The following is a 23,480-nucleotide window of genomic DNA, read 5'->3' on the forward strand; positions in this document are numbered from 1 at the left end:
TTTTTTCTTGGTATTATGAGCCAAAACCACACTTTAAAATCTAATAAAAATGTTATAGCTATACATACTAGTAAACATTTTGACATGTGTGTGTATGTATTTCTGCAAAGTTAATCATTAATTGAATGAACTAATTTTTTAAAATATTTTAATAATTATAAATATTTATAAAAGAGAATCATTATGCACTCAATACAAAAGGAAGAGAAAACTAGATAAATACCCGTTTGCTTCTACCTATATTGATAGATTTTCATAGTATGCTTCTTTGGTTGTATATACCCCTTGGATTAGCCAGCTCATTGATTGTACTTTACTTTGTACATTATAGATAGAATCTGTATTTAAAGTAATTTCACTCCCCAACTCCAATTTTTCATTATATTTAAACACCTGGGTATAAGTGTGGAAGTATATATTTTGAGTTTTAATTAGTTTTAGAATTAGTTTAATTAATTAATTAGAATTCATTTCTTCCTTTTACAGTTTTCTCTAATAATCTGGTTGTTTTCTAATTGGGCCTATATTCTATTCTATTCTATTCTAATTGGGCCTATATTTATATTCTAATTGAATATAAAACTTCAGTATACTACCACATATCTCTCTGAATTACTAAAAAGTCATGTTTTCTAGTAAACATGCTTTATTTATTTCTGCTTCATGATCCCCAGATACTATCCCAGCCCCATGTCGGGGATTATAATCCAGGACATGAACATAAGAGTCCTCTATAGCTTGAAAATCTTGAAGACTTTTGCATCTTTTCCATCTTATTAGTTTGTCTTGATTTCCAATTGAGCCATTTCTAATTTTTCCAAAACTCGTAAATGTAGGAGTCCACGTTAGACAGAACAGTCTAATTCTGACTAGTTCCAAGAACAGCAGAAGGTCTGCTTCTTAGTTCTTATACATCATGTCTTTACAAAGGTAATCCAATATCATGTTAGCTTGTCTAATATCAATATCAGCATTAATGCATTCAAATTGTTTCCTCACCTAGCTAATAAATAATTAACTAAAGAATTCTAATCATGTGAATTATAAGGAAGAACATCACTATTTCCTTCTATTTAAAATGTTTTAAGAGAATTCACTGCCACATAATATCCTAAAAGAAATTGATCATACTTTTCCTGTAATAAATGTTGTTCTGACAGTAAAGCATTAGTAACCAATTGATAACCTAGCAACAATATTGTGATCTCTTTAGATAATTAATCTTAGCTATTTTCCTGTCAGAAGCAACAGTGCTTGATTTTATGTTGAGCCAGAAAGATTGCCAGTTTTGAAAATTAAAAAGCATTCCTTTTATATTATTCATTCCAGGAACAATTTATGATGGCGCATTTAGCTGCTGAACGCTTGTCAACAAACGTAATTATGTTTCGATATAAACAAGATTGGTGGTTTTACTAGGCTGCTCCATCTTTGTTGAGAATGTTTTGATTTAGGTTCAGATTATACAAGCTGTGTATTTATGTGTCATTTTTTTCCCTCCTTTGTTAATAGTTTTTTCTGATAATTACTTGTAGGCAAACAAGCATGCATTTAGGATCCCTATGCACTGGAGACATCAAACGGAGAAGAAAAGCTGCACCTTTGCCTGGACCTACTACAGCAGGTAAAAGAAAAAGGGCTTGGGGCAAAACACACATGTAAAGTTCATAAATCATCAAGAGTAAAATACAGATAACCCTTAATCACCTGCACTGAGGAAGAAGCACAGTTACAAGAAACCAGTAAAGCAAATCATTTGCCTTTGGTGTCAGGATGTATTGTGTGTTCCTTGTGTAGGTTTTTGAGGCCTCCAATCACTAAAGTATTTCCTACACACCTGCAAAACTGTGTGAGGTATTACAGGATACAGATACTTCAAAGGCTGTGTCTTTGGCCTCAAGAAAGTTACAGACTTGTTGGAAAAACAAGGCATAAATTGATGAAAAGGTGAATAACCCCAGAGGAAATTAATAGTAATGAATTCACAAGTATTGAAGCAGCCTCAAAACACAAGGCCCATGTGGTAGTAGATGCCAGCGTAGTCATGAATGTGGCAGTCTGGTTTCTACACCCAGCTCTGCAGAGATCTTTGATTTCATCTTTCCTTACTTAGACAAGTTAGCATTAGAATAAAAAATCTCTCATCATTTCCACCTCAAAAACCATGTCATTCTAATGAGTGTGGTATAGGGAAAACCACAAGTTTTGAGCTGAGAGAAGTCACTAGACCAAAGGGGACAGGAAGCCTTCCTGGAGAGGCAAAGACCTGAGCTCGGTAGGGAAGGATAAGAATAAGATTAATATGTATTGCAAGATCTCGTGCAATATACCCTGAGAAAACCATAATTCAAAAAGAGTCATGTACCACAGTGTTCATTGCAGCTCTGTTTATGATAGCCAGGACATGGAAGCAACCTAAGTGTCCATCGACAGATGAATGGATAAAGAAGATGTGGCACATATATACAATGGAATATTACTCAGCCATAAAAAGAAACGAAATTGAGTTATTTCTGGTGAGGTGGATGGACCTAGAGTCTTTCATACAGAGTGAAGTAAGTCAGAAAGAGAAAAACAAATACTGTATGCTAACACATACATATGGAATCCAAAAAAAACAAAATGGTTCTGAAGAACCTAGGGGCAGGACAGGAATAAAGACGCAGACGTAGAGAATGGACTTGAGAACGTGGGGAGGGGGAAGGGTAAGGTGGGACGAAGTGAGAGAGTGGCATGGACATATACACATGACCAAATGTAAAATAGATAGCTAGTGGGAAGCAGCCGCATAGCACAGGGAGATCAGCTTGGTGCTTTGTGACCACCTAGAGGGGTGGGTTAGGGAGGGTGGGAGGGAGACGCAAGAGGGAGGAGATATGGGGATATATGTATACATATAGCTGATTCACTTTGTTATACAGCAGAAACTAACACAACATTGTAAAGCAGTTATACCCCAATAAAGATGTTAAATAGAAAAAAAAAGATCTCGTGCAAGAGCAGTGGTGCGGGAAGCAGAGATAAAAACCTGTGATAAGGGAGCTGACTAGGCCTTAAATGTGGACATGCGCACAGGAACAAACAACAATTAACTGTATGGGTTTGTAATTCAGCAAACTGACTATGAGAAAATGCTTTCCACGTAGATCCTTGATCAATTACAAAGTTATTATTACAGTAGTGGCCTATTGCTTGGGGTCCTTAACCATTCATATTTATAAACTGTCTCAGCTTCATTTAGGAATTCTTTTATAGGAAGAGTTATTTTTTCCAAGATTAATTATAGAATATGAAAATAAGATTCAGATTCAACAGGAGAGTAAGCAGTGAGAAGGGGAAAACACAGATATAGATAACAGATATGAATAGACAGATATCTTGACATGATGATTTCAAAGGAAGTAAAAGAGGTGAAGCTTAACTTCTGTATTCAGTAGACCTATCCCATAGTTCAGCCCTAAAAAATTAAAGAATAACTTAAAATTGGGGCACCCACATACCGTTGTTCGATCCACATAAAGGGCTAAATTATGAACTGTAGTTATAAGTGTAGTTACAAGTGTGATATCTGATCTTCATCCTCTAACTTTGTTGAATTTTCAGAATTTGGAAGTAGGAAATACCTGTGTGCAGAATGTGTTTGTGTTCATGTAGAATAATATTTACCACTTACTGGGTGCCTACCATGTACCAAAACCTTATTTTATCTTTGCAACAACTTGATGACTTAGGTGTTACAATCATTCACTTTACACCATAAAATGAAGATTCAGACATGTGTTAGGGTCTTCTTAGCTACCTAAGAAGGCAGAATGATTGAAGGGCAAAGGGAGGATTCAAGCCAATGTCTGCATGACTCCTAAACTCATGATCTTTTCATAACATACATATGGCCTTTCTGTAAGAATATATATGTAAAGACCGTCTTATTCCATGTGTCTTATGCAATTATATATATATCTTTATTTATATATAAATAGACTATTATATGATTTATTTATATTTATATAGACTATTATGTATCTTAAGTGCCATAAAAGATTTATCTAAATTTGCTGTGTAGAAATACAGAACTTTCATTACAACACTTGTAATACATCTCTTTATACAGGAACATATAGCTACTTTTAGATCAAATACATGTCATAAGTTCCTCAAATCTTTCATAAGGCAAGTATAGGATTCTTTAATATTCCCATTCCAGTTGAATGGTCCCCTGAATTCTCTTATCTTTCAATGATTCAAACACTGATGGCAAAAATAGTACAAGAACAATCTTAGGAATGTGACTAAAGCACCTCAGAGCCCACAATAAGGAAGAGAGACTATCAGGGTCAGGTCCTAACACTCTGAACATATGTGAAGTGAGAAGGAAAATGCATAATGGTTGGGGAGAGCATAATGTGATTATTTCTACAGGGTGATTTTGATTCTGAAACTCAGTAGCATCAGAGGAAATCATTTTTACAGCGTATGGGTATAAACATTAAACTTTAGCCTAAAACATTCATAAGCTTACACCAGCATATTCCAAGTGTTGTATTTCAAAACTTCAGTTATTCTCTTAAGACTCAAGATTTCAATTCTATTACTAGATTATTTACCTAAAAGAACATAACTCATAGAAATTTAATGCATTTTTGTAATTAATCAAATAGTATTGGAGTAGGAGAATTAGGTTACTCATTTTTGATGCATTTTTACAATCCATGCATAACCGTTCCTCTCAAAGAGGAAGAGAATGAGGTTACTTAAAAATCCTTAGTTTTAAAAAGAATATCTTCCAATACAAATGAATCAACTCTAAGGTGAAGATTATTCTCCAAATTCAAGTAAGAAATGCTTTTGCATAAATACACTTTGATAATAAGCTTATGAATCCTAGATCATCTTGTCTCCAAAAATTATAGTTTTCAAACTCTGGAATATAGTTAATCACATAACAAAGAATCTTATCTTTATAAGCTTCCAAAGTTGAGTTAGCATGTAGAATTATTTTCAAGAAACTATTCTTGCCATTTTATAGGCCCTTATAGACCTAAAAAACACATTGAATTGAGATGTGTTTTCACAGTTCCTTCTACCTTTAGTCAACATTCAATCTAAGCTGGAAAAAGACAGGTGAAGGTAACACTTTCTGATTTGAAATCAGGAATGAGAGTTAAAAGGCTGACAGTCTGAATATTTTTTGATGATCCCCTCTGATTTATATATGAAATATTATGTCATCAAATAGCAGATTTAGAAAAGATTTAGCAAAAGTTTATCAGAAAACTATAATTAGGCACTTTATAATCCCAAACTGTGTTTATACAACAATTTAAGATGCTAAAGATAAATAGTTATATACTGTATCCATAATAAATAATATTTTTAAAGATTTAAAGTTCCCTATGAAATTAATAACCCAAAATCTGATCATCTTTACCTGCTAGTGTATTGAAAATTTTACTCACCCTGTTGTAACAATAACACTGAAGCATAATTTAAGTAAGGCTATAGACTAGCCAGCAGTGTTATCGGTTGAACATTTATTAATTGTGACAGGAACACCGAATTTATTTCAGTGCTTTAGCTTATTTACTGCTCTTTCACCTTCGTATTTTGTATTGACAAAGTAAAATGAATATTGATAAGGTTAGGTATTGATTTTTAAATGTATGGCTTGTTCTCTGCCTCATTCAAAGTCACATACCAAAAGATAGTGGAGGTCTCAGTAGCAAAGAATGTAGATTTACTATTATAAAACTGAGAACTGTTGAAGCAAGAAGGTTTGCAGCAGAACGCATTTTATAGTTTGAAAAATGTCATCTGTAAAGGTGAAGAAAAGCAGTGAGCAAAATAGGAATATTATTAACACGTTTTTAAAAGGCCGTCAGCAATGTTGGTTATGCTCTTGTGTTTTTGGTAGAAGTCATAGCTTACTGAGGATTTGATACTAAAAAGATTTAAGTATGTTTATTGAGATATTGTGGCTACCACATTTTTAAAAAAATGTTTTGTCCACTACGTATTACTAAATTCATTGTTATCCACAATTAGTATTTGCTGTTACTATTTTGCTTTCTATTGAAATATTATCATAGGGAAAGTATTCATCATAAGTAGTAGACTTTCTTCTCTACATTTTAAATTAGAAGTTCGATATCTCAGTATAGATATTGCTCCAGCATAACTGTGTTTGTGGGCATGCAAGTTCTTAGCAAGAGGTTACATCACAGGGGGCTTCCCTGGTGGCGCAGTGGTTGAGAGTCTGCCTGCCAATGCAGGGGACACGGGTTCGAGCCCTGGTCTGGGAGGATCCCACATGCCGTGGAGCGACTGGGCCCGTGAGCCACAACTACTGAGCCTGAGCGTCTGGAGCCTCTGCTCCGCAACAAGAGAGGCCGCGATAGTGACAGGCCCGCGCACCGCGATGAAGAGTGGCCCCCGCTCGCCGCAACTGGAGAAAGCCCTCGCACAGAAACGAAGACCCAACACAGCCAAAAAAAAAAAAAAAGAGGTTACATCACAGCTTTTTGTGACTTCTCCTCTGCATCCTACTGATATTTCAATAATAAAATAAACTTTATGAAGATTGAAGGCAATAAAGGCAGATTGTAAATCATAATGGGTGAAGGTTTTTAAAAGGTGTGCTTTTAAGTCATACTGAACATAATCAGGAAATGTTTGATGTAACCAAGCTCCTTTTCAAGGTGCTATGTCTGTTCAGTTGTCCAAATTTATCTTATCAATAATTATATTTTAAATTTACCATGTTAACCTCTTTTTTTTTTGGCCGTGCTGGCTCTTCGTTGCTGCGCGCGGGCTTTCTATAGTTGGGGCGAGGGGAGCTACTCTTTGTTGCGGTGCGCGGGCTTCTCATTGTGGTGGCTTCTCTTGTTGCGGAGCACAGGCTCTAGGCGCGCGGGTTTCAGTAGTTGTGGCGCATGGGCTCAGTAGTTGTGGCTCGCAGGCTCTAGAGCACAGGCTCTGTAGTTGTGGTGCGCGGGCTTAGTTGCTCCGCGGCATGTGGGATCTTCCCGGACCAGGGATCAAACCTGTGTCCCCTGCATTGGCAGGTGGATTCTTAACCGCTGTGCCACCAGGGAAGTCCCCTATATTTTTTATTTTTATTTTCTTTTATCACTGGATCTGTATGACCACTGTAGATTATCTTATCTCTTCCAGGATTTTAAAACAGGCAGACTTTAGTTGGGGGGGTGGGAGGGATTGTTGTTATTCATTTTGAAACCAAACTATATCTAAACATATTGCAAAAGCCTAGGAAGTATGTAACTCTCTCCCTCTTGGATATATGAACCATCTTTCAGTCATGTGCCTCAGTAGAGTCTTAAACAGCTCTCCATTGTCATATGATACAAGAAACACTTAAGAAGGTAAGCACACATGTTAGATAGAAAATAATTGCTGTTCCTGACAATACGAAAGACTAAATAATGAGAAAGTGCTCAAACCACAGAATACCTGGACATGCTGAATAATGTGTGAAACCATCTCCTTTAGATGCATAGCTGAGACTCAGGAAAGAAAGAGAGAAATGGTCCCAAGCACCCCCATGCCTATGCCAGTCTTGGAAGCCTTGAGGCTTTTTGGTTAGTGCCCTCATAGAAAGAGAGGCAAGCCGGGGAGCTGGTGTAAGGCTCCTTATCAAGCCAGAACGTCTGACAAGCTCTATCCTCAGGACAGGGCAGACTAGAAACAAAACTCACCCACAAGCACAGGAAAATTAAGAATCTGGTTTCCACCTAGGCTCCAAGTAGAAAAGTCTCTGAAGATTTGTAACCAAGAGCCTACCTTCACATATGAGTTTCTAGTTTAAAATGACACCAAGCCAAAAATTAGCATAAAAACTGGTCTTTGAAGCAAGTGCAAAACCACTCTAGAGGTACACACCTTCAACCCCAAGTCTCAAGAACCACCACAAATGAAAACCTACTGAAGATGACCTCACAAACCAAAACTAAAAGAATTCGTTATTAAAACAGATTCAGGGGCTTCCCTGGTGGCGCAGTGGTTGAGAATCTGCCTGCTAATGCAGGGGACACGGGTTCGAGCCCTGATCTGGGAAGATCCCACATGCTGCGGAGCAACTGGGCCCGTGAGCCACAACTACTGAGCCTGCGCGTCTGGAGCCTGTTCTCCGCAACAAGAGAGGCCGCGATAGTGAGAGGCCCGCGCACCGCGATGAAGAGTGGCCCCCACTTGCCGCAACTAGAGAAAGCCCTCGCACAGAAACGAAGACCCAACACAGTCATAAATAAATAAATAAATAACATTTAAAATATGTCAAGCCTAATAAAAACTCATCTCCTAAAAAAAAAAAAAAAAAAAAAACAGATTCAAAGCGAAGAGGAATAACTGAAAAAAGAAAAGACAGATGTGATAAAGAACCAAGTAGAAATTTGAGATTATTTTATTTATTATGAAAATATCTTGAGAATTATAAACTCACTGGATGGGTTGAACAGCACATTAGATACAGCTGGAAAAAAAACCCTGAGTTTTAAGAGCGATCTGAAGAAACTACCTAAAAGAAGCACAGAGGGATAAAAATATGGAAAATATAAAAGAATAGCCAAGGTACTTGAAGGAGCATGCAGTTCAATATATGTCTAATACAATAGAACTTCCAGAAAAAGTAGAAAGAATAGGGAAGTGCACTATTCCAGGAGAATGTTGAAAGAATTCAATGAAAATGGCAGAATTTTTAAAAATGAAGAAAACTTGAATCTTCATGTTCAAAAAGTACAAGTCTATCGAGAAGTTGTAAATATAAATAGTCATACCTAGACACACTGTAATAAAACTTTAGAACACCAAAGACAAAGAGAAGAACTTAAGGGCAACCAAGGAGAAAAGATATAACCTACGTAGGAATGAAATTACACTGGCAACAAACTTAAAAAGAACGGAGCAATCAGAAAATTAGAGAATATTTTCAAAGTGTGAGATGAAATAACTGAATCATCATAGAGTTTTCTGTACAGTTAAATTATTTCCCAAGAGTGAGGATGAAATTAAGACATTTTCAGGTAAAGACCCATCATTACTAAATTTAATAACTCATGCAGAAGAAAATGGAATCCATGAAAAAAGAAAATAAAAACCAAGAAGGAGTTGGGAGCAAAGAAATTGTTAAACGTGCATAAAGCTAAACTTACATTGAATGTATAAAAGTAATAATGATGATGGTGACAATGACCATAAAGAGGATTAATCTGGGTGTATAAAAGTAAGATGGAGCTAAAACTCTGGACAACAATAATATGTAAAATGTCAGGGAATAATGTCAGGTATGCATGTTAACGTTTAAAAGTAATCATTCAAAGAATAGAAATATAATATGTAATTTTCAAGCTGTATAAGCAAGCAATGGATGCCAGAAAGGAGGAAACAAAAATGTATAGAAAAAGCAAGGTAAATAGCATTACATAATAGTGTAAAAATAATCCAAATATATCAGTAATCACAATAAATGTAAATGGAGTAAATGCATCAATTAAATTCAAGGATTATCATAATGAATAAAAGAACAAGATTCAGTATATGCTGTTTACAATAAATACAACTAAAACATAAATTGTCATTTAAATATTGGAAAAAGTTGAAACACTCTTCAAACAGACTTGCTATGCTAGTTTAGCATTTTTTTCCCAGGAGTTTGAAATTTATGGATATATTAAAATCTCAGTCATTTGGGAAAATGTGGCAGAAGAAATGACATAATAGAAACGAATGGTGATAGAATATTTTAAGATCAATGTTCAGTGAAAGGATAACATTAAGACTCAGATGTCCTAAATTCAAGTTCTAACTGGGGCACTTTCTGATTCGTTGACTTTGGGCAGGTGCATTTCCTCTTTAAACCTCAGTTTCTTCTGTAAGTGGAGTCAATAATAACCTTTCAGGTTGCTACAGAAGATCAAAAGAAATGATGGCTACAGAAGCACTGGTAATCTCTAAGAGCTCCACCATTATATTTTAAGTTATCCAAGTATGTCAATGTGTGTACTATGCTGAATATTGTCCAAATGCAAATTGAGAGAAGTTAATATTGCAATTAACATGTAACCCAATTAATTTTTTTTAATAGTTTGGAACATCATCTCCACTAAAATTGTTTATTTGCCATTAATTCTCATAGGGAGGCAGTGTAGGTAATGGCAAGTGTGTAGGCTTTAAGAGTAAGCTTAACCGAAGTTTGAATCTTAGCTTAGGATGTGGTAACGGTCAAGTACTTCATCTCTCTGAGGCCCATTATAATTCCCCCCTGCACAACTGTTATGAGGAATGGAGATAACGAATGTCACATGCCTAGCAATTAAACCACATGCCAGGTACGTAGTAAGTAGACCATAAATGGTCCTGATCATATTATAGCAACAAACATCCCTGTGTGCCTTCAGAACAATACAGTTTTATTTTAAGATTTCTTTAGTTCTCTGAAAACACTATTCTTTGATATACAATCATTCCATAAAAAATGTTTCTGTATAACCAAAACATCTATTAATAAAAACACTCCCTCTCCAGACATGTCAATACTGACCATGTCTTTCACTCCCTACTATGCAAAGTTTTCATCACTTAAGAAAAAAAAAATCTGGCTTCCCTGGTGGCGCAGTGGTTAAGAATCTGCCTGCCAATGCAGGGACACGGATTCGAGCCCTGGTCCAGGAAGATCCCACATGCCGCGGAGCAACTAAGCCTGTGCACCACAGCTACTGAGCCTGTGCTCTAGAGCCCACAAGCGACAACTACAGAGCCCACGTGCCACAGCTACTGAAGCCCACGCACCTAGAGCCCGTGCTCAACAACAAGAGAAGCCACCGCAATGAGAAGCCCACGCACCACAACGAAGAGTAACCCCCGCTCGCCGCAACTAGAGAAAGCCCGCCTGCAGCAAGGAAGACCCAACGCAGCCAATTAATTAATTAAATTTTTTAAAAAAGAAAAAAACCCCAAGAAACTAGTTTTACATTTCATTTTCTAAAAAGTGGCTTGTATTTTTAAGCAGTTATCTATTTGAACTGATTTTATTTAACAAAACTCCCGTGAAAAATGTCTGAAATATTGCAGATAAAATGTAGAATGGTCTGAATTAGGCTTTTCTATATTAAGAAATAATTAAAACATTTGACAAAAGGTAGTAACACCTACCACTTTCTCACATCCCCAACTGTGCTCAATGCTGTTTCTTTTCTTAACAGCAATCAAAAAACCCATGTCCCTAAATTAGTTACTGAGAACAGAGGACAGTATTATAAGTTGCAATTCTAATAACGTCACATATAATAATAACAATAATCCTGCTCTTCAGCTGGCTAGTAAAGTAATGGGGAAAGAGGATGGATGGGAAGAAAGAATGAGCATAAGCCATTAAAAGCCTTCTGAAAGCAGGGTTGGGACTGAAGCAAGGCACTAGCTGTTATGTGGGAAGCAGCATGTGTCACCTCCCCTTCCACTGGCTGTTTATCCAACATCAATACAACACTTTAGGAGCCAAATTACTAAACAAGGTGCCAATTAGGCTTGCAGTCAGCTGGATAGATTAGCAGCTAAGAGAGACCGATACAAGATTTTCATCTCTTGAGCCAATTACACCAGTGAACTACCATCCACAGTACACTTTGGAAGATTTGAGGGGAAAGGACCGACTCAGCTGTAATAGATATAAGAGATCCAGCATCAAGGGGGCTGGGAGCAGGAGTTTGCGGAAGGGTTAGGAGGTTCTGTATTGCTAAAATTGCCCGAGCAGGAGGAGAGCCTCCCAGGAAAGGACTTAAAGGATTTAGCACTGCTAGGAACAAAAGAAAAGGAAATTATGGTTGTCGGATGCTGTGCTGAGTCTGAGCTGTTCCACTCCCATGTCTTAATCTCATAAAAGGAGGTTGAGCGACCAATAGCGAGTGGTTGAGCGACCACTGCGCCACCAGGGAAGCCCGGTTTTTTCTATTACGTGTTAAGATACTTGTTTCAATGAGCTAAGAACCAATTTGACAAATCCAAAACCAACTCATTATTGTGGTAACCCAGTTCTCACTCCCTATAATGAAGTCAGCAAATGGCAACAGTGTATTCTATTCTCAGTCAGAAAATGTACTGAAGATTGAGAATATCAAAATGTTTGGTAAAGGTCTTGCAAAAATCAACTGATGATTACTCTATAGTTTCAGTTATAAAACTCATCAGTTTCGGTTATAAAACTCATCTCTATTTGCAATTTCCTTCTGTAAGTTAGAATCACAAGGAACAACCCACTCGCTATTCCCCAGAAAGCCAGATACAAATTACCAGATTAAATATACTGTTAGTTCAACTCTGACATTTCTTTTCTTTACTATTATTATATATTTTTACTGTGAGATACATATACCAGAGAATACATCGAAATGTGTAGATACAGTTTTAAAACACAATAATAAATTGGCCATTAGTGTAGCCATCACCCAGGTCAAGAAATAGAACTCTATGTGCTGCGGTCCCACAGATAATATTTTTTGTTATTGTTACTGGTGCTTAAGGAGCCTTCTGTGCCTTGTATCACCATCCTAAACACAATCTTAGAGAAGGAGTAGGACAGAGAATCCCAGTTTTGGTGGGGGTGGTGAGGTGAGGTAGAAGGTGCTGTCATAACCCCAAATCAGGGAGGAAAGATGGATGATGATGGGAAAGGGTGCAGGGAGCACGTGGGTTGGTACCAAAGAGACATCTGACTCACAAGCCTTGGAGAGTAGTGAGCGATTTTGTCAACAACTGCTCATTTCAACCCTCAGACTGTCTAGGAAAACATAGCCCACATTTCAGAGCAGAAACATGCTGGACCCACGACTGAGCTGGTATGCCACAGGCATCCTGCAGACCTTTGGAAAGGTCTTTATCCCTGGAGCCCTCAGGATGGAATGGTGGGCAACTACTATATCCCTCAAAGTTCTACAACAGACTTTTGGGGAAGCCCCGATATAGGAGACCGTACTGAATATGTTCTCACTAAAACAAAGGTGGTTTTAAAATACTTTCACCCCTTTTCTTCCTACACAATCTCTAATGTTAGTTGCTTGATGATCACTTCTTTAATTGTCAAGGAAGAGTAACCACAAGATGTGACCTGGTAGTTGAGTTTTGATGGCTTTGTGTTATGCCTGTTTTACAGATGAGAAGTCAGAAGCCCAAAGAGGTTAAATAACTTAATCAGCTACTAAGTGGTAGAGCTGAAACTAACCAAGGCCCTTTTTTCATTGATCCCTCTACTACAGCAAGCTCCTTATCCAAAGGTGAATCAACAACCCTCCTGGGTACCTGGTTGAAAGAAAAACTTAGGAAAATGTGGTTTTCTTAGCCTAAGAGGCTCTTCACTTGTGTTCATAAATAACAGTGGTTTTTGGGGTTTGTTTGTGTTTTTTTTTTGTCATTTTCTAATTTTAGGATTTGTAGGAGAAAACGCCCAGCCAATCCTAGAAAACAACATTGGAAATCGAATGCTCCAGAACATGGGCTGGACACCTGGGTCAGGTCTCGGACGAGATGGCAAGGGGATCGCTGAGCCGATTCAAGCCATGCAGAGGCCAAAAGGATTAGGACTTGGATTTCCTCTACCAAAAAGCATCCCCACAACCACTGCCTCCAATTCAGGAAAATCCGCCTAAGAAGAAAAGCAAAGAAGAGATGTTTTACCAGTTGTATTTGCTCTATGTATCCCATTGTTCTAAAATTACAACATAGCTTCTATTTTTGAAGCCGAAATCTAACATCAAAGCCTCAAACTTGTCACTCTAGCTTCCTAGCTGTGTACAGTTCTGCCACAGTGATAGAAATGGGATTCCATCGCAATTCATGGTGCTAAAGTAAAAACCTTTACCTTTTAAAAATTTTCAGCGATTTACATTCTAGGTGTAAAGAACAGCTCAATTTCTCTTATTTATTTTGATCTTGTATGTCAATAATTTCTGATGCTTAGCTTGATTCATTCATGTGTGTGCTCAATGCCCTGGCAACTGAGCATGCCCACATGTTTCTAAAATGGGATTAGCCGGAAAGGATTGTGTTTCACATCAGCCCTGTCGGTTGTAACTGAAAATACCTATCATCACATCAGTGAAGTCCTAAGCACATCTGTGTTTGAAAGGCTGGCCAATTTCATATTCCTTGAATATGGCTTTTTTGTTAGGATTCTCTAACAGGGTGACACCCATTGTCTATCCTTGGACAGTGTAGTATGAAGTTCACAGTTGACAAACAGCAATTAATGTTTCCCTCTGACATGTCGACAAAAATAAACCTCATCGTTGTGATCACCAGAGTGCCCTCAACATGACTTTAATGCAGATTTTATAAATTTTACCTCATTTAGAACATAAAATAATTATGGAAAGGAAAATATTTTTTAAATTCACCATGACTGAACTGTAAATTCCATTAATCTAGACTTCCTTCTACCTCTTTTCTTCCCAAAGGTTGATATTTTTTTAAGATCAACTCAACTGTAGTAAACTGATTTTAAATTTTAACCATCAGAGTAAGTTAGAATATCGACTCAATTTATTCGAAGATTTAAGTGGCTCTCCCAAGAATTCAGATTTCTGGCAATGGTCCAGCCCATATACAAGGTGAACAAAAAATGAATGGTACTGATTCACCCTTTCTAACATCTAAGCAGTTACGTTCAAACCAAGCAAAACAAATCATTTTTACTTTGTGCCTCGTATTGTTATATCGGAATCATCTGCTTCCTAACGTCAGAGATTCTAAATTGCTCTTAGTTTAGATATTGATTAGTTATCTTCATTATTAAGGACTAATAATAATATTCTCTTTATCATGGCCTTTGTTGGTTGAGTGAAGGCCAAGATAACTCACGTGAATCACCCTTCTAATGTTTTTATTTTTTTCAACCTTTGTTTTTCTAGAGTAGTTTTAGGTTCACAGCAAAATTACGGGGAAGGTACAGATATTTCTCACAAAGCCCCTGCTCCCACACATGCACAGCCTTCCCTGTTATCAACTTCCCTCACCAGAGTGGGACACTGTTACAATTGATGAACCTACGTTGACACATCAAAATCACCCAAAGTCCACAGTTAGTATTACAGTTCACTCTTGGTATTGAACATTCTATGGGCTTGGACAAACGTATAATGACACATCTGCACCATTATGGTATCATACAGAGTCGTGTTACTGTGATAAAATACCTCTGGGCTCCTCTCTAATAGGGTTTTGGAAATTTGTCACTCCCCAAGAGTTTTTTAAAGGGGGGGAGAGGAGCATGTGCATGTAATAGACTTGTCCCAGGTGGTCCCCTAAAGAAAACACTGCCAGTTCGGGAGAGGAAGTTCAGCCTGCTATTTGAAAGGCCTAACGGTTTGCCGGATTTCCTTTTAAGGACGCGTTCCTTTTACGAATGATCTTCTTTCCTAGGAGTATCATGGTAAAAGGACAAGTTGGTTAGGGGACTATAGACTACCAGGTGAGTTGCTCTTATGCTCTTCTTAGGCTATCAGGTGAGCATTCTTATTGGATGAAGTAACCTTGTTGTGTGATTCTTTTCTACAAGTTTGTTACCTGGAAATTCGCCATTTTTAAAAGAAGGTTTTTGTTGACTACTCATTCTATCTATGTAAGGGGCAAAACTGTCTATATTCCAGTTTAAAACTTCTTTATGGTAGTATACAGTGCTCTAGGATCTGTTCGAAAGTTTCTTTTTGTTTGTTTGTTTGTTTGTTTAATTGCATTGCCTGAAGATCTTCTAAAATCCTAGAATTTTGAAAAGCCAAATGTGGAACCACTGATAACACACAATGAGATTATTGTGAGACTGATTGATCCTAAATTCCTAAGGACTTGACCGTTCTTTTTCACTTTACCATGTTCTAACCCTCACAGTGAAGAAGAACAGACCATATATACCAGCTGTCACGGGGGAACTCCTTAACTAAATATTGCAGCTGTATGAATACTTTTTCTTGTCCTCCTGGACAGGTACCAACCTTCCGAAGCAAACCTTCTCTAAGATATCACTGAGCTTGGGTGTTCTCTAACTCAGCCCCCCAAAACGATTCATCTTTATATTTTCCCCTGATAGAAGAAAGGTCTCAATCTTGACATTTAGTGCCCTCTCTGTGACTCACAGGATTTCAAACATCTCATATCCTATGGAAGTGTTTAACTGTACAGAATACATGAATCAGTACTCAAAGCAGAGAGGTGGCAACATCCCAAGCATCCCCCCTCTGCTCTCACACAGACATGCACCAGGAGCACATACATCCCTTCACCTTTCAGGGAAATTTAAGAAAAATCAAGGCACACCTGAAGTTCTGCTTGGACCTGAACTGAATCGGAGAAATAAACACCATTGAAAAATGCAATGTGTAATGTAAGTCGAATATCTTTTAAGATATGAAGTTCACTAATTTATGTTTTATAGAGAGTTATAAATTTTTACGGGCTCCTATGCCCATAGAACCCAAAGCATCCAAAGGAATTCATCCTTTAGAATGTATCAATCATATCTCCTTAAAAAGGTGGTTAGATTTTTCTCTTCTTCATAAAGCCAACTCTTCTACAGTATCTAAAGCCTCATATCAAATTAATTGCTTGTACTAAAAATTTTAGAGAGTACATTGGTCTCTTCCACTACTAGCCAAATTATCCAGTCCCAGCAGTAGCCGAGAGTGAGTGTCGCTACATTAGCACTTCAACGTTTTGCCTTTATATACGTGTCATACTTGAGATTAACCAGATTGTGTGTTGGGGTCATTTCCTTCCTTCCTTCCTTCCTTCCCTCCTTTTTTCCTTCTTTCTCCCCAAATACAATTTTTAAGGCTATGTTCCCCCCTCAAATTTATTTGCTTTTATTTTTTAATTATATGGTACCCCTTTAAAAGAAAATCCGTTGCTAACTAAAATTTACCAATTAATTGGTCTTAGCATTTTAAAACATAGATTTTATAACACACGCTGTTGCTATCAAACAGAAGTTAGGACAAGTAGGGTTAAAGATATGCCTAATGTATACATATAGGTATGTTTACAGGGCACATATGTGTGCAATATACAGACATGATGGCAAAATAATTGCATTCTATTAATATTCTTATTTTAGCATTGTGAATTGATATTCTTGCAATTAATTGAACTGACAATTGCTTCTCTTCAATATATTTTCATTTTGAGCAGATATTTCATGAGAGAGAAAAATCACTGTTGACATGCCTTTTTAAACCATTTCCTCCTGTACTCTGTCTTTCTAAAAAAAAAAAAAAAAAAAATTGACCTAAATTGGTATTGTAAAATGAAGTTGTTTAGCAAAGAATATTTTGGATTTTTTTTCTTTTAGTAGAAAGGTATATTAATAGTACAACAAAGAATGAAAGAATAAACACAATGTTAGAGAATGTTATTTATAAGCAGTCATTGTCTTTGTGCTTTAAATGTTCCCTTCTAAAAGTAATAAAAAATAGAGTTGAAAGGACTTTATTTTTTTTTTTTTTTAGTTACTACCCATTGACAACATCAAACAGTGCAGTTAAATTCATTGTCAATCTTTAAGCCCCGGAAAATGTCAACATTTTCCGAAAAATTTTAGAGAAAAAAAATTGGTAAATATATTTGATTTCATTTACTCACAGCTGATTGTGACCTGTTCTACTACATTTTCCAGGTTTTTTTTGTTTTCTCTGAAACTGGGCTAGACTAACCGGCTTAGGGTCTCTTTCCGCTCAGAGATTCTGATTCTAAAGTAGCGAGTGCAAATTCTCTCTGACACTTGAAATATCCATCAGGACCATATGTGTTACAGTCCCTCCATTTCCTTCTGGGAAATTGTACCTCTCAGAAACCTGTCTGGATTTTTAAAATATTTTATAATACTCATTAAAACGTTGAGTTCTGTTGGCTGTAGGAAAGCATCTCACTATGTTGATAAAATTTTCTTTTCTCCCAAAAAACTGAGTTGTGAGTTGCTAGAGTATATGGATTTTTTTTTTAATCCAATAGGTATTAAATACTCATTTATTTAACAGGCTTGCAGTAATATATACTCAACTGACAAGTGGACCATGAAGGCCCCTTCTGCTGGGTTCCTACTAGGCAAAGGCTCATTACTTTACACACCTGACATTTTAAGTAGATCCAGATTTGGCTCTAGCGAGTCAGTGCCATTAACTACCAGGAGTATGATCTACTATTGCCACTTTGGGTCTTATCTGTACATTAGAGTCGTCTTCTGTCTTTGAATTGTCAGAGAGTTTAAATCATTCTCAGATTCACCGACCTCATTCCTGTTGCAGTATCAGAATGTCCCATGTTTACTCTTTAGTCTTTCGAGGATGAAGTTAGGTAACAACTGAAGGCAAGTTTTGTGTTTCTTTAGTTGTTTTTTTTCCTTAGTTTGAATACTCGAAATAAATTACTAGCATTTTAAATCTGTGTATAATACTTGATGTTTCAGCTCTAAGATGGTGAAGACAAGACTGTATTATGATAGCCTCCCAAGCAAAAAGAACAATCAAAACTATTTTCTACCTGTTTTCATCTTCCTATTACATTTCAAGGAAATGTTTATTTCTTCCTAAAGGCAGCATTCTTTAATAAAAGCAGAAAGGATGAGAAATAGTATACAAGCTCATTATATACTTAAAATAGTATGTGAGTTCATTATATACTTAATACATATATATTTTATATATATAAGTATGTATATATATACATACTTATATATACGAATTCTTATATCGCTTATTGAAGTGAATTTCTTCAAACGCCAGAATTTCATAGTTTTGATGAGCAAATGAGTTGGGGAGGTGGGCGTGGAATTAAGGTTCCATTAGATACCTGTGTGGCTAATCTAATTCTAAAGTTCTTTCTTGATGGCTATAATTGATTATGGAAACTATAGATAATCCACGCTGCATGTAGGAGGTACAGAGTTTACAAAACAATTGTTTAAGTGCATGTGAAAAACTTTACAGCGCACATTAAAATTGTGAAATTTCAAGTACAAAACCACAATATTTGTAAAACAACGACCATCGTGCCTGTAGGCTCTCAGCAGTCAGCAGGGTGGTCCGGAATCTATAAGGCTTGGTTCTTGCCCCTCCCGCATCTTTATACACCTCACCTTTAATTGCATCACTCCTGATTTCTTTCCACACATGTTCGTCTACTTCCCCTATTTTAATATCATGGGACAGCCTTCCAAAACGAGGCAACAATCGCGAGCACACAGGAAACCCGCGTGGTTTGACTCCTGTCCCGTTGTGTTTCTCCATTATGTCCCTTAACAACTCAGCTAGAAACAAGCAGCAGATTCTTTTTCCCCGCTCACTGAGTAATTGTCTGCGCGCCGCAGTGACAGATGTGCAATATAGCAGCTTCTTCAGGAAAAAATTAACAGTTTGTCCAGCATGTCAGCTCGCTCTTTTTAGTGCGTGGGAGGTCTTGGCCCCATTATGGATGATTTAGAAATTGAGGCAAGGAAAAACCAGCTGCCTGCGCTGAAAGCCTTGGTTAGTCGCCCTCATCTGCATTCCAGGACTCACTTACATCTAGAAATTGGTGGAGCCCCTCTGGCCACGCGAAGAGGATGGGCTGACAATGCCTTGATTTGTTGAGAGAGAGAATAAATGGGTTTTTCAGAAGATGAGGAAATATCACCATTACTGGCCAATTTACAGCATTTTATCTGTTCTTCAAACATGTCACTTTTGTTATTGTTGCATGGTAATTACATAGTGAAACGGAAAGAAAACAAATTCAGGTTACGTCTTCAGATGGATTGCAAAATCAAATAATCCTGATAAATGCCCATTTATGATACACATGGATGAAAGGTTCGTTTTAATTTTGAATGGCTGGCTCAGCCATAAATAGGATATAGGATTAAATTCCAGAGACTCTGATTACATAAAAGCAAACAGTCTTTCTCTTCACTTTTTTCAGATCCAGGAAATTCAGATTGATACCGTGAGGCATATTCACAAACAGGATTGTCCTGAGACAATACAAAAAGTAAATCCAGAATTGCATTCTGAAAAGGATGAGTACTGGAGAGTTATCTTGCTCTAGAGATTTGTCAGTCCTGAAGTCTTCTCAAGAAGCAAGTGGGCCTAGGCTGAAAATATTTCCAGTTTGGAGGAAGAGCCTTACATTTTGAACTTTACTTTAGATACTAGAAATCCAATCCTTTTTTCCTGTGTTCCTCTTTCTAAGGTTATTTCTGCCCCCCATCCCCAGACCCTTTTATTATAAAGGAATGTTGCCTGTAGACGTTTAGCTGAGCACACCGGTAATGAAGTTCATGGAGAGGAAAAGGAACAAGGGGCCGCACCCCAGGGCCGCTACTTAAAATGTCAGGTGTATAAAGTAATGGGTTTTCGCTTAGTAGAAGCTCAGCAGAAGGAGGCTTCATGGTCCACTTATCACGTGAGTATATATTACCGTAAATCTGTTAAATAAGTGTTTACTATCTACTGGCTCCTAAGTTTGCTGTGGCAGGGACAGAGAGATAGAAGAAGCACACCAGCACTTAACTGCCTTGGCCCGGGGTGAGACGTGTCACTGTTCAGGATCCATTGGCCAGATTTGGTCACACGGGCCCAACTGGATTTCAGGGAAGCTGCTGGAAGTAGGGAAGCATGTGGATGTTTGCGACCACTAGTTCTGCCATAGTTGTTTATGCTACGGTTATACTATTTTTACATAATCTCAATATGACACGTCCAGACCGTTAAATATCAAAGCAACATCTACCATATTTCATTGAGTCTAAGATGCCATCAAGTTTAAGAGGAACCTTAATTTTATGTATCATTAAGAAAGAAGAAAAAAAGCACTGGCAAACTATGATCCTCTACCCCTGGCAAGATGCCTCCATCCCAATTTCAGAAATACTAAAATGTGAAAAAAATGATAAAAATATGTTTATAAGTATTAAATGACTTGTGCCAAGAAAAAAATTCTAAGGAATGCCAGGGAGGGGCTGCATGAAGTGGTGGGATTGGAGCTGCTCCTTGAAGAATGATAGGGTTTGACTAGAAACAAGGAGGGTTCATTTTTACCCATAGCTGCTTCTGTTATGTTGACATTATATGACATAAAAGGCTCAGGCATTGGAATTATTCCAAACTAGATTCAGTGCCCAGCCCTAATGCCGTCTGTATTTTTTGAGGCTAATCTCACGTTTCACCCTTTTTTGCTGAAGTAAGAAATAATAATAGCTACCTTATTGAGTTATGAGGGTTAAATGTAATAATGCACACAATACACCCTAGCAGTGTCTGGCAAATAGTAGGTGCTCTAAATTAGGTACCATCTCTTCTCTAGTTTCTAATAAAGTGATAAATTGTCCTTGTTTGTTTGCTTTTCTGGTTGAGGGGAGAAGGTCAGAAGTGTTATTGTATTTTTACTTTGCTAACAGTTCCCAATAAAGACAAGTGATATTAAACAATCTTCCTGATTTCATAACCATTGATGGGCATACTCTTAATAATAAACTTCTGCTACGACTCCAAATAATAAGTTTTTTAAAAATCCATTCGACTAGAACCTAGAAACAATAAAAATACAGAATTTAACTACCACCTGCACTCAATAATTTCTTACCAGCTGACTGAAAATCATCCAGGAACCATTGGCCATGCCCATCAAGGCCTTTGGAACCTACCATGGCTCTAGTATATGCTACTGATCTCACAGAACTGGGAGATACAGAACCCAGTGAGAGGGACGTTGGCCCAGGAGTAATACTAATGCTATGACAAATGCCTTAGATCTCTTGCTTGAGATGCTTAATTTGAAATTCTGTCTTTTCACAGAATCTTTTCAAGACTATATTCTAAAACAGTGCCAAACTTCAGAGTGCATAGGAATCACCAGGAAAGGACTTAAAAAAGTTGAGATTCTCAAACTCCACTCTCAGAAAGATACCTGAGGATGAGTACGCAGTTGAGAAAGACTGTCCTAGAAGAACCAGATTAGGTAATCTCCAAACCTTTGCCCACATCCAAGCCCAGCCTTCTGTGGTGGACCCTACTGGCTCATCTGCCCCAGCTCTCTTCTCCTGGTAAATGTTCTCAACATCCCCACCCTCCCACCCTCTCCCTAAGACAATTCCCAGGAATTTGGAATTAGAACTAATAGATTTCATTCTCACTTGGTATAACTGGTCTCTTGAATGAAGAAGCCATTGGTCTGGGCAGCAGAGGAAGTCAGCATGTAAATGAGGTAAAGAATGGAGCAGAGGAGCAGAGAATGAAGATGGAAAGAAAAATGTCTAGGTTTCCCACAGCCCTGGATCCTGGTTTCAGCTTGCTAGATGTTCTCTCCAAAAAAGACCAGAGGACCATTACTGGGGAGGTGGGGAAAGCAACACTTTTCTGTAGGAGAATGTGACACCTCTTTGCATGGAACAAGCCTCTTACGTTATTGGGCAGGATGCTTACCACATGGGTCTAAACATCTTATGAGCAAACATATAAATCAGAGGGCGAATCATTCACATTATACAAAGTTTTTCATGTTGTAAAAGAGCGCAGGGTCCCTTTAGGTAGCATTTTCTCAAGTGCTTATTTACAGATCATTAAATACTTAACAGATGGAAAAAGTAAAAGCTGAGGTGCTTAAGCCAGTGTTTATTAAATAGCCATCATAGATTCAGATAAAGCAAATCTAAAATCATAATGACAGTTAATTGTCCAGTTTTTAGATTTTTGTATTAGGAGACAGGAGCTAAAATAACAACCTGTCCAGCTTAATACAGGACCCCTGTGCATTCGACCATGGTTGTAATTCTTTTCTGTGGGCTTATCCCCAGTCCCATAAGACACTCCTTTATCTTATAATAAATGGTCTCTTTTTGTACAAGTTAAGCTTTCTGTTATTTCCAAATAGTACTAATTTTCTGCAGGATATTGGCTAAAATGTAAATGTATTATAAAACACTGAAAAGTACTACCATAACTTGACCAACTGAATTTTCTCTGATTGTGCAATTATCTAAAAATTTATAGTTTTAGAGGAACTATTACACCTTATAATGCTTTAATAAAGTTCCATCTTGTGGCAATGGAGTATTCTAAATGACTTGGCCTCATTTTTCTTTTTTCTTCTTTTTTTTTTTTTCTAATTGAGCCCAACTCTACCAAATTCTAACCCAGTAATTCCTATCAATAAAGGAGGCCCATTACTTCAAGGGACTCTCATAAGACTGGAGAAGAATTCTGAATATTACTTTACTTTTCAAATATGTTAATGAATATATAACATATGATATTTCTCTCCGAGCTGTTTTACAATTTCTATGTGTCACAGAGTAGAGGAGAGCATGGCAAATCTGTAAATTATGATGTCACTTCCTTCAGTCTTTGTATCGCATCTTATAGCTGCTTGCTTATCACACTCTCAGGCTACAGAGTTCTGCTGTTGGTTCCTGGGGGGACATGGCTGTTACTGCTAAGATGGTTCCCTTGGAATCAGCA

General features: G+C 37.3%; 1 protein-coding gene across 5 annotated transcripts in view; it reads left to right on the forward strand.

Annotated features, from left to right (window-relative positions):
• The window catches only part of GPATCH2 (G-patch domain containing 2), a 170,748-nt gene extending 149,297 nt beyond the window's left edge, over positions 1-21,451 (forward strand). For 4 of the 5 annotated variants that reach the window (XM_007173523.2, XM_057552784.1, XM_028164336.2 and 1 more), the window contains 2 exons: positions 1,536-1,624; positions 13,429-21,451. In XM_007173523.2, coding sequence (XP_007173585.1) covers positions 1,536-1,624; positions 13,429-13,649 — 310 coding nt within the window. In that variant the 3' untranslated portion in view covers positions 13,650-21,451. The remainder of the gene's footprint in view (positions 1-1,535; positions 1,625-13,428) is intronic. The other variant, XM_028164334.2, reaches the window with a different exon arrangement.
• The last annotated feature ends 2,029 nt before the right edge of the window (positions 21,452-23,480 follow it).

The sequence above is a fragment of the Balaenoptera acutorostrata genome, chromosome 1, assembly GCF_949987535.1.
Source record: "Balaenoptera acutorostrata chromosome 1, mBalAcu1.1, whole genome shotgun sequence".
NCBI lineage: Eukaryota > Metazoa > Chordata > Mammalia > Artiodactyla > Balaenopteridae > Balaenoptera > Balaenoptera acutorostrata.